Source organism: Lygodium microphyllum, chromosome 2, assembly GCF_053477565.2.
Source record: "Lygodium microphyllum isolate KBCC chromosome 2, Lygodium_microphyllum_v1.1.10, whole genome shotgun sequence".
Taxonomy (NCBI): Eukaryota; Viridiplantae; Streptophyta; class Polypodiopsida; order Schizaeales; family Lygodiaceae; genus Lygodium; species Lygodium microphyllum.
The window spans coordinates 187,608,150-187,620,988 of record NC_141136.1 but is presented as its reverse complement, the minus strand read 5'-3'; the positions used below and the strand labels follow the sequence as shown (position 1 = coordinate 187,620,988).

The 12,839-nt window shown below is 40.8% G+C and overlaps 1 protein-coding gene across 2 annotated transcripts in view; it reads right to left on the bottom strand.

Annotated features, from left to right (window-relative positions):
* Positions 1 to 9,634, bottom strand: part of LOC148040715 (zinc finger (CCCH-type/C3HC4-type RING finger) family protein) — a 29,194-nt gene extending 19,560 nt beyond the window's left edge. For both annotated transcript variants that reach the window (XM_087661175.1, XM_087661168.1), the window contains exon 1: positions 9,505 to 9,634. In XM_087661175.1, the coding sequence (XP_087517301.1) occupies positions 9,505 to 9,518 (14 nt within the window). In that variant the 5' untranslated portion in view covers positions 9,519 to 9,634. The remainder of the gene's footprint in view (positions 1 to 9,504) is intronic.
* Between the last annotated feature and the right edge of the window lie 3,205 nt (positions 9,635 to 12,839).

Genomic DNA, 12,839 nt, shown 5'->3' with positions numbered 1-12,839 from the left:
AAGCAAGCCCACTTCATCCTTGCCAAACCACCATTGAATGCCAAAGAGGTAGCCCACCTCTTCTTTACACGTGTTCAAGTTACATGACCTACCCTTAGCCCTAGTGTCAGATAAAGATGGAAGATTCATGAGTGACATGTGAAAGGGAACTCTTCAAGACCCTGAAACACAGTTGCAATTCTCCTCATCCTTCCACCCTGAAACAAATGGGCAAACAGAAAGAGTCAACCAAGGCATTGAAGATTATCTCAGAAGTTACACTCAGGTGGACCAAAAGGATTAGGCCTTGTACCTTGATGTACTGAAATTCCACTACAACAGCTCCATCCACTCCACCACAGGTTACACACCCTTTGAACTGGCCACAGGAAAAGAAATCATCACACCCCTTGCCTTAGCATCTAGAGCAGCAAAGCTAAAGATCAAGATACAAAGGAATCCTTGAAGAAATGGAGAGGCGGAATGCAGCGGCCAAGCAAAGCCTCAAACAAAGCAAAATCACCATGACAAAGCAAGCCAACAAAAAAAGAAAGGCCGTACTTTTCACTAAAGGCAACATGGTTGAAACCGGTCTATGACTCACATAAAGCAGTAGTTCCTTCAATTAACACCTAGTCTTTACACACACACACACAAGCAAAGACCTCACTCCCTCACTCAACACTAGATTGGCAACAAAGACCGACGCCCCTATTGGTATTTCTTTATCAATTAAAAGATGGAAAATTACAAAAATGATCATGTTCCAAAATACAGAACCTGTGAACAGTTGGTTTTCATCTCTTCTGAGTAAATCCCAACTGCATGAGAACAGTACAGCATGTCCAGATCAGCATCCCTTTTACAAAAGCATTTTCTGTGACCAAAACTCAATGATTCCTATGCAAAATTGCAGTTTGCAGATCTCTGAATTCACTGTTCTTACTGTCCAGCATGTCTTAAATTTACTGTTTTTACTATCCAGCATGTCCAGCGTTCATTGTTCTTACTGTCCAGCATGTGCAGAATTCACTGTTCTTATTGTTCAGCATGTGACCAAAACTCAATGATTCGAGTGCAGAATTAGAGTCTGTAGATCTCTGAATTCACTATTCTTATTGTCTAACATGTCCAGAATTCACTGTTCTTATGTCCTAAATTCATTGTTCTTACTGTCCAGCATGTGCAGAATTCACTATTCTTACTATGTAGCACACTGTCCAACATGTCCAGCATTTTCTTCGATGAAATCAGCCCATCATGCAAAGCATTTCCTCTAAGAATAGAGAAAAAGTTGATCACAAGGAGCAAGCTCTACCTCTGTACTTGAGTCAGAGACATAGAAGTGTTAGAAATCAAGCTCACGGTCAGTGTGTCTTTATCTATGACCGACGTCTATGATAGCTAGAGTGTGCAGCTGTCTACATGTGACTACATTAAATAAGTCAGGTTAGTAGTCAGTTAGTGACCTGACTAGAGTTAGTCTGTCTAGTCTATACTTACACTAGGTCACTTCATCTTTGTGGTGTGTATTACTCAGTTTAAAAAAAAGAATAATGGAAGAAAGCTATGGAACCTGAAGGTTCATGACAATGGAGTTTCCCTATCTCTCTCTCTCAACTTTGAACATGGTATCAGAGCAGGACTTGGTGGACTTCTTGGAGCAGGAGGGAGTGAAGATGATCTGCAGTTGAAGACTTATGTTATTTTTCAAACAGGCTGAATGCCATTGTCAAATGGAAGGTATGCATTGTGTGATTGTTTGCTCTATGGTCCAAGCTACTGTCTGGGGCTTGTTTAGAACCTTGAGAAGGGAGCATTAAGCACCATTGTGTGCTCCATTATCATCATCATCAACATCGTGTGCTGCTGTAAACCCTGTCCAATCTGCGCAGATTGCACCTGTTTCAGGCCTGAACTCCTCTGCCTCATTTGCTGGTTGTAATCACTCACTTGGCTGTACATTGCTTGCAAGAGATCCCTGGAAGGTACTTGAAGATAATAGGAAGCCATTGCTTGTGCTGGAGCTCACTTATGAGCTGAAAACAGAGATCACAGGTCTGTCATAAACAGTGGCCTGCTGTATACAGCCACTATAAAGCATATATACTTGTCTGGCATGAGCTTGAAGCACTCATACATACCCAGAAGCATCACTGGAGCCAAGATGTATGTCAAGAAGCCATATGTACCGGATGTAATGCATTTGAGCTGAAGTTGCTCACTGAAATCACTCAGATCTGAAGTGTGTTAGTGGCTGAAAACTGTCATACACAGTCAATGACAAGCAGTGTGTATTACTGAAGCAATACAGGTCATCTTGGGGGTTCTATCATCTATATGAACTGACCTATACATGCTGAATGTATGGAGGATTGAAGCAAGCAATGAGAATCATTGAAAACTGAATTCTGAAGCTGAAGTCAATGCAGTCACACTGTCTTGGTTAATTACAAACAGTTCATGAAGTTTATACCATTGGTCAACGAAGACAGGTTGTCTATGCCTACTCAGATGCTCATGTATTGAACTTGCCACTACAAAGTAAATGTATGACATGATTGGAAGACATTTTGGAGCTGCTTGGAGATTGTTATGCTGAATTTTGGTTGACTACAACCTGCAACTAAATTTGTTGACACTTGTATGTGCTGGTTATGCACTGTTCTGTGCCTCTATGCTCATGTCTTGACTGACGAATGTACTAGCAGCTATCTGGGAGGTTTTGGAACATGTATAACATGATTACCACTCAGTTTTGGACTTGAAATTGCTGCTGGTTACTCATAGTTTACAGTTTTCAGACTGCATGTATGTACCTTGGCAGTGAGGTTACAAAAGCTTAAGCTTAAGCAAACACATAGCTTATGTATTGACAGTTATACCTACAGTTGAGACCACTTGTTTGTGGGTTGTTTTGGGGTGTCAGTGGGCTGAAATACCCTGTTTTTTTTTCTGCAATTTAGTGCAGAAAGCTGTCATAAACTGTTACGGACTGAACTTGGTCAGTCATACTTATTGGTCTGCAAGAAGTCAGGCACTTGATATACAGTCTACTGCATCATGGCTAATGCACATGGAACTAACAATATCACTCAGATAGTTGGAGAGAAGTTGGACAACAAGAACTTTGCATTATGGAAATTCAGAATGAAAAACTTTCTAGTTGGCAGAGGTTATTGGGATCTATGTACAGGAGATGAGGCTGCTCCTGAGTTGCCTGTACAGAATCCAACTAATGAACAGAAAAGAGCTTACAGGCTATGGAATGAAAGAGCATGCAAGGTGCTGCATTGGTTTTCTCTATGTATATCTGATACTATGGTAATTCAAATCACTGGATGTGAGACTCCAAAGGATGCTTGGGACATACTGATGAAAAATTATGAAACCATGACACATGCAAGGAAGATCCAGTTGAAACAGCAGTTCAACAACATATCTAGGAATGGCAAGAGCATCCAGGTGTATACCACGGAGATTAAGACCATAGCTGATCAACTTGCTACCATTGGCTCAAGTGTATCAGAAGATGATATGATTGTTATTGCCTTGAATGGCTTAGGCAAAGAGTACAAAGCTTTTGACACTTCCATTTCTGTCAGAGAAGAGCCCCCTAGCTGGGAAGAGCTAGTTGCTTTGTTGCTGCATGAGAAAGTCAAACTTGGTTTGAATACAGGTTCCAGTGCATCTCAAAGTAGAGACACTGTGTTATACTCTAGCCAGCGTGGCAGAGGATCTAGAGGTCGTGGTGACACTCGTAATGCTTATGGACAGCAGCAGCAGCAGAGTAATTGGCATGGTGCAAATACACAAGGCCAACGTGGATCTGGCGGGTTTAGAGGCAGGGGGAGATCACCCCGAGGTAGAGGTGGTGGTTCTGGTTCATGGCAGTCATCTGATCAGTCCAACAGGGACAAGGATTGCCATTATTGTGGCCGGTATGGGCATATTGCAAAGGATTGTTACTAGAAGCAGGTAGATATGAAGACAAAGGGCAGATAGCATGGGCACTATGCATCTTCCAGTGGTGCTCATGATGAGCCAGTTGATAGACTCTTTGCCATGCAGCATGTATCCAGAAATGCATCGAGACATGATAGAGATGACAGATGGTACATTGACTCTGGAGCGTCAAACCACATGACACCGCATGGAGAGTGGTTTGATGAGATGGTTGCAGGTATACATGGTCATGTATGTACTGGGGATGACACCCAACATGACATAAAGCATAAAGGGATTGTTCCTCTTATGATGCCTGATGGTAAGAAGAAAGGCCTGCATGATGTATTACATGTACCAACCATAACAAAGAATCTGTTGTCTGTGGGTCAAATGGCAGAACAGAATTTGCAAGTGAGATTTAACAAAGATAGGTGTTTCATTGAGGAGTATGGAAATGGCTGCAAGTTAATTGCCAAGGGCAGAAGGGATGGTAGGATGTTTACATTGGATGCGACCATTCCAGGACTTACTCAGCCATGTTTGCTCATGATGAGAGTGCCATTCGGGATGTAGAGATTTGGCACAAGCAGATTGGACATGTCAATGTACAAAAGCTGAAATCTATGCAGCAGAAGGAAGTAGTACTTGGATTACCTAAATTCAAGTATAATGATTTTGGTCATGTATGCCCTGCATGTCAGTTTGGGAAGCAAGCACGGTTTCCTTTCATGAGACATGTAAAAAACAGCACTAGGCCTTTACAGTTGGTGCACTCTGATGTCTGGGGTCCTTCACATAATGCTTCTTTTGGCGGTGCACGGTATTATGTCTCATTCATTGATGATTTCAGCAGGTACACTTGGCTTTATATTTTGAAGCATAAGGATTATGTGTTTGATGCATTCAAAGACTTCAAAAAGCATGCTGAAAATGAATTGGGCTGTTACATATCATGCTTGAGATCAGATGAAGGAGATGAATATGTCTCAAATTACTTTGATAGGTATCTTGTTAAATATGGAATCAGAAGACAACTCACATATAGTTATACACCGCAGCAAAACAGTGTTGCAGAGAGGAAAAACAGAGTTTTGATGGAGTCAGCTAGAGCTATGCTGAATGAAAAATGTCTCCCAAATGGTTATTGGGCTGAAGCAGTGATGACTGCTGTCTATGTGCTGAATCGAACCCCTACAGCAGGGATTCATGATATCACTCTATATGAGTAGCTATATGGTCATAAACCTAATATTTCGCACTTGAAGGTATTTGGCGACATTGCATATGTGTATATACCGGATGAGAAGAGGAAGAAATTGGATCCTAAGGCAGTGAAAAGTGTGTTTATAGGATATGCACAGGAACGGAAAGCTTATAAGTGTTATGTACCTTCTTCGCATGAGACACTCATAAGCAGAGATGTGGTATTTGATGAGTTAGCATCCTGGTATGGGAATCCTGTTGCAGTGCCTACTGATGGCTCACCCAGTATAAGTCATGCTGAAAATACTCCTGCAGAGAGTACTTCCATGAGTGGTCAGACAAGTGATGTATCATCTACAGTGAGTCCTTGGACAAGACGATTGCAAAGTCACACTACTGCATCCACTGACACGGATATGTCAGTGAGGGGAAGAACAGATAAGGGAAAAAAGAAGGTTTTTGAAGATGTAACAAGTCCACTCACTACAAGTTATGATTCATCTAGCAGTGACAGCTTAGACAGTGAATTGGGGATTCCGTCTGTTATGACGCCAGGTGCTAGGCAGAGCCGTTATGTGCCGCCTCATGAGAGGCAAGCTCACAGTGAGCCACAGCTCAGGAGATCAGAGAGGGTCAGACGACCTGTTGACAGGTATACTTACACTGAATATTCAGCCCGTCATTATACTTATATGACGAAAGTAACAGGTTTTAGAGAACCAAGTAAGTTTGATGAGGCAGTTGCAGATGAGAATTGGCGTGCTGCTATGGATGAGGAATATTCAGCTTTGGCTGAAAATGGTATATGGGATTTGATACAGTTGCCTGAGGGCAAAACACCTATTGGATGCAAGTGGGTGTATAAGGTGAAGTGTAAATCAGATGGATCATTGGAAAGATACAAGGCCAGGCTGGTTGCAAAAGGATATGCGCAGCAGTATGGTCTTGATTATGAGGAGACTTTCAGCCCTGTAGCAAAGATGGCTACAGTTAGAACTGTGATTGCTTTGACAGCAGCTAGAGGCTGGAAACTATGGCAGATGGACGTAAAGAATGCCTTTCTCAATGGAGAATTACAAGAAGAGGTTTACATGGAACAGCCTGAAGGCTATGTGCATCCAGAATTTCCAGCACATGTATGTCGGCTGAAAAAGACATTATATGGGCTGAAACAGGCACCCAGAGCATGGAATGCTCGCATCAGCAGTTATTTGCAGCAACATGGTTTCCGATTGGGAGATGCTGATCATAGTCTGTTTGTGAAGAAGACAGATAGTGGCTATGTTTTCCTAGTTGTCTATGTTGATGACTTAATCATTACAGGAGATGATGAAAATGGGATTGCTGAAATAAAGACATGTTTACAGCTTGAGTTTAAGGTCAAGGACCTTGGAGAGAGAAAATATTTTTTGGGGATTGAGGTTGTCCCTACACCTCAAGGCATATGGCTGCTACAGAAGCAGTATGCTCATGACATGTTACAGAAATATGGTATGGCTGATTGCAAGCCTATGGATACGCCTTTAGAGCAGAATGTCAAGCTGCAGATTGATGTTGGGACAGAGATTGAGAATGTTACTATGTACAGACAGATGGTAGGCAGCTTGATCTATCTCACGATCACTAGACCTGACTTGAGTTATGCTGTGGGGCTGATCAGTCAGTTCATGCAGAAGCCTCGCAAACCACACTTGAATGCAGTCAGGAGAATTCTGAGATATGTAAAGAGTACCACAGATCATGGACTGTTTTATGCATATGGGAAACCCCTTGACTTGATGGGGTACACTGATGCTGACTAGGCTGGTTGCACATATGACAGGAGGTCAACCAACGGCTATGCATTTGGATTGGGTAGTAGCATGATTAGTTGGCAGAGTAAGAAACAGCCTACAGTTACATTGTCCAATACGGAAGCAGAGTATCGTGGTGCAACCTTAGCGGCCTGTGAAGCTAAGTGATTACAAAAGTTGCTGAATGACTTGGGAGTACACTTGGACAGCAAAGTCAAGCTGTACTATGACAATTTGAGCAGTGTCATGTTAGCAAGCAATCCTGTTTATCATGTAAGATCGAAACACATTGAGGTTCACTACCATTTCATCAGGAAAATGGTTTTAGCAGATCAGATTGACTTGGAGCATGTGAAGACTGAAGACCAGATAGTAGACATCTTTACCAAATCACTTGGTAAAGATAAGTTCATTCACTTTAGACAGCTACTTGGAGTGATGCAGATGATTTGTGTTTTGTTTTGAGCTTAAGGGGGAGTGTTAGAAATCAAGCTCATCGTCAGCGTGTCTTTATCTATGACCGACATCTATGACAGCTAGAGTGTGCAACTCTCTTGACTACATTAAATAAGTCGGGTTAGTAGTCAGTTAGTAACCTGACTAGAGTTAGTCTGTCTAGTCTACACTTACACTAGGTCACTTCATCTTTGTTGTGTGTGTTACTCAGTTAAAAAAAAAGAATAATGGAAGAAAGCTATGGAACCTGAAGGTTCATGACAATGGAGTTTCCCTGTCTCTCTCTCTCTCTCAACTTTGAACAAGAAGTACTCTCCATGGCGGATTTTCTTGCAACAATCTGCCCTCAGCTCCTCAAAACTTCATTCTCCTCTCTGCCTCTTATGCCTAATACGTTTTTTTTAATTCTCTCTCTCTCTCTCTCTCTCTCTCTCTCTCTCTCTCTCTCTCTCTCTCTCGGAAATTTGTGCCACATGGCATACATATAACAATTTTCCCATTTAAACCTTCTAGTCTAAAATTTTCCATGATCAGTGCAAATTTTGACCTCGGTACAACCAGAGAATTAATCCTCAAGCAAAAACGAAAATAATGACGCGAACAGATTCTGGGGTCCAAAAATAGTAACTCCCTAAATTTTAGGGATGGTGACCCCTACATTCCTCAAGTTGTTCTGAGCAACTTTTATCATTGTGACCACATCAAAAAGTGTAATATGGCTCAGTTACGGTGACTTTTATTCCGTGAGCATTCTCACATGTGCATCTTTTGTCTTGGCCAAGCTCATTGTTCTACACTCATCTCCAATTGTCCAATGACCAAAGGTATTGGCCTAGTAAAGCTTTGAGAACCAGATCCAAACCTCAAGTTCATCATGAATATGCCCTCAACCTACATGACCAAATTCTCACTAGAATTGTTGACATTGGCTCTATTATTACCACTATTAAAGTGGCAGCTTCACTTTCACTTGCTCCCAAATCAAACCACGGATCTAAAACCAACTATAAGGTACATACAAGAGTAAGAGGGTATGTAAAGAGGATACAAAGACTGAAAACAGACCTCCAACTCTTTGCAACAAGCTCTTTGAAACTCTGTCCATCCTGCATCTATCTGCCAAAACTGAACCTATAGCTCAGAGACTACTGTGTGATATCTCTGTAACCACACAATCACCTACAATATACCTAAGACAATCTAGAAAGGTGCTCCCCTCTCGAAAATGGACCCTCTTTATAGGGTTGACAGCTTGTAACCTACGAATGCTGTCCAGGGCAGATCCAACCTGCACACACTCCTACTTCTCCAAAACTACCGAATCAGCTGCCTCTCTAATTGGCCTCTACAACTGCCCAGCCCTAGCCACCTGTGTTGATGCAGTCTGACAGTGTAGCTTCCCCTTTCGGCGGCCCATCCTTCTAGCTCAAGCCTACACACATATCTTGAATCCAGGTTCTTGTCCATACTTCAATATGCCCCCTATCCTTGTATCTTCCATAGGTCCAGCTCGGAGTGAGAAACACAGTTCCTGTCATTTTCATCTACTTATATACCTTCGAGAGCCATGTTAACTAGGACTAACCCCAAACAGTTGAAATTTTAAAGACACACACAAAACACCCCCAGATGGTATCAGTGCAGTCATGTTCTCTTGAGAGAAACCCCTGCAGGAAATCATTCAATCTTCCACCATAAATTGTAGGTGCACAAGAAGTGTGTCAGATGGCAGACCAGGACCGCTACACCATGAAAATTCAGCCCGGTAGCATGATGATTGGACCACTCAGACTAGATGCGGCAATCACTACAAGGCCTAAGGCCATGAACCATAGAGAGTAGCAAATCAAGGAGCGAAGGACCCTGAATCTTAGTGAGTTGGTTGATCCATCGGTCAACTCATCTTATCTGCAGGCGTTTAGGGATATGGTCAGGCCAAATCGATTAAAGATTGTACGGCATACCTTGCCCGAGACGTAGACGGTTTCAAGCTTTCGATAGCATTCAAGCAAACTTCCGTTTGTTTCTCTGATAAGGTAATCGAAAAGGACAACTTCTAACCGATAATGAAAATGCCGACATGCTACTAGGAAAGAGTACATAAGCAACAGAGTGAATGGAATACCTCTTCGTCGCCATGGCGGTGGACTGTCGGCGGACTGCACAGAACGAGGCCTCACTCGCCTTCGCGTTTATTTCTTCTTCGTCTTCCGCGTTCTCGTATTTTTCCGCTGCCTTTATAGACTTAAACGTGGCAACGGATTATTGTCTTGTCGTAGGCATATATATATATATATATATATATATATATAGCCTTAGCGGTTGGTGATGGTAATTGGTGATGCTAAGATCAGGTGCCCTACCATTTTCTCTTGGAGCCTAGACCAAGACCGACACCAGAGCACATGATTTATTGTACCATTGACAATGACAAAATGCTAAAATTTGAAGTCTTCAATGGGAGTTAGAGGGTGTTGGACCTTTTATAAAAGCCTTTTATTCAATTTAGTTGGCAAAATAATTTCACGTGCAAATTTTGGGCATCGCTAGTAGAAGGCTTTAGGTCATATCTAAGTTTTCATATGTATGAAGGCCCTTTAAAAAACACAATATCCAAATCAAAAGCTAAGATTTATTTGAATAACTCACTTAGTTAGAATTGTGTTATTAAACAAAGTCAATTCACACTATACTCTGTGTGTGTGTGTGTGTGTGTGTGTGTGTGTGTGTTAAAACTAAGCATGAAAAAAGATTCCAAATGCTAGAATTGATACAAGCTATTGAAAGAATGCCCAATATATTCATTTGCAGCATTACAATAGCCAAGTAAGGCATATAAAAGAGGCACTTTGTAACAAGAGGTACCCAAAACATCAACACGAAAAACATTCTCAAGAGGGAGAGGTATCGCATGTTATTGCAAAACCAAATAGGTAGATTGTTAGTGAGAACTAACTAATTTGACTTGCATTGCAAGTGTCAATGGCACTACCTGATTTCCATCCATGTCGCCCCCCAAAGAGATCAACCTTAATCCTCAAAAATTATTGAATCCCAATAGCCTCAGTCATGCACTACTCCACCTACCCACTGGCTAGCTTCAGCCAACAAGGATTTCAAAGTATTGGAGGCTCATCGAACGATGACATAACAAATACTAGTGAGTCGTAAGTCATAATGTGGTTTGGTAGCCATCATGCATTCTTGGACGTGTATATATAATATAACTCATAAGAATGGGTTGATGGTCAATATTGTTGCCTATGCTCACTCTTAGTGCTCATTACTTGTGTAAAGTGTTTGAGCATCAAAATCCCTACTCGATACTAATGTAGGTCATGTGTTGGACACATAACTCCTCAAGATTCAATATAATGATGCACTGTTGTTGCCGCTTACAGACTTGATTGATGCACTACTTGTCACACAAATCATGTCGTGGGGGGACTTGCTTGAGTTGTTGTGCCAAACACATATCATATATATAAGAGGAAGCTCACTCAAGAACACGAGAAGAGAGATGGAAACCAAAACATTTTCTTGCTAGTTTTTTCTTTCTTCTTTTATACACAATACAATGTACACAAAGTATAGATAATATACAACATAAAGAAAAGTGGCCTAGTAAGCCAAACAATGCATACTAATCGATTGGTGCTAAAACTATGCCAACTATACATAGGTGCAACAAACCGAATATAATAAGTGATAAGTCAATGGCCATGTGAGGATCATAATAACCACCGACGTGGTAAGTGTAAATATGTGAGCCCATCTAACCAAGTGGTCCATCATTAATATATGCACATGTTGAGCTTGTCATCTTAACACTCCCCCTCAGGCTCAACTATATCTTTGCAACTCTAAATAAGGTTCCAAATTTTTAAAGCATTTCTATATCCAATACCTTTGTCAAAAGATTAGCTATCTCATCCTATGTGCTGACATATACTAAGTCAATCTCACTTGCAAGTATCTTCTCTCTCACAAAGTGGTAGTGCACCTCAATGTGTTTTATCCTAGGATAACTTAGTCATTGGTTTTGACATGCACCAAGTTTATATCTCTATCCATTACCTTAGACTCTCTTATGAAGTGGTAGTACACTTTGATATGCTTCTGCCTTGCATGGTAGACTCAGTTATTTGCCAATATAATTCTGCTAATGTTATCACAATACATGATAACTCCACTATCTATCTCTATCCCCATATCACATAGTAACAATCTCTTAGTCATGTATGCTCACATTCTGCCAATGTAATACCTCTATACTTTGCTTCTGTGCTAGAACAATTGTAAGTTGCTTCTTACTACTCCAACTTACCATGGTTGAACCAAATGAGAATGCATAACCAGTAATGGATCTCCTATCCATGATACTTCTAGCCCAATCTACATCTATGTAGCCAAATAGTGTAGGCTTGATCCCTTTCTCATAGAATAAGCCAAAGCTAGCTATCTTCTTCACATATCTCAAGACTCTCCTCATTGCATCAAAATGTGACTTGCATGGTTTATGAATAAACTAACTAATGACTCCCATTGAGTAACTCAAGTTAGGTCTAGTAATGGTTAAGTAGATTAGGCTACCAACCATCTTCTTGAACATAGTAGCATCTTCTACATATTGACCATCATCCACCATCTTAATATTTTGATCCAAAGATGTATCCACTGGCTTACATCCTATCACTTTATACTTCTCTAGCATCTCCAATGAGTATTGTCCCTTTACACTAGTCAAACTCCATGTGGAGTATCAATCACCTCAATGCCACAAGAAAGTATCTCAATAAGCAAAGGTCCTTATTAATGTCAAACTCCTTGTGCAACCCATGCTTTACTTCAACAATATTTCTCTCTAAAGTAAATGTAATGATGAGATTAGCGATATAGATGACAATAATAACCATTTCATGTCTTGTATGTCTAACATAAAGTGAATAATCAGCCATGCTTTGTTGAAATCCCATGTTGCATAATAACTCAGTGATCTTCTCACACCAAGCTCTTGGTGCTTATTTCAATCCATATAATGCCTTTTTCAATTTAAACAGATATTCATGGTTCGGCTAATCCATGTATACCTCTTTCTCCAATGTATCATTCAAGAGAGCATTCTTCACATCCATTTGATATAATTTCTAGCCATAGATTGAAGCAATGCAATGACCAATCTCACTATAGTCATCTTAGTCACTAGAATAAATGTCTCTTCATAATCCAAACCATATGTTTGAGCATAACCTTTTGTAACTAACCTTGCCTTGTATCTCTCCAATGAATTATTAGATTTGCACTTGACTTTATATAACTACTTGTAGCCAATTGCCTTCTTGCCTAAGACAACTCAACTAGATCCCATGTCTTGTTCTTTGTCAGTGCATCTATCTCTTCATCCATAGCATTCTTCCTATCTTTATTTCCAATTGCCTCTTCAAAATAAGTGGGCTCAAC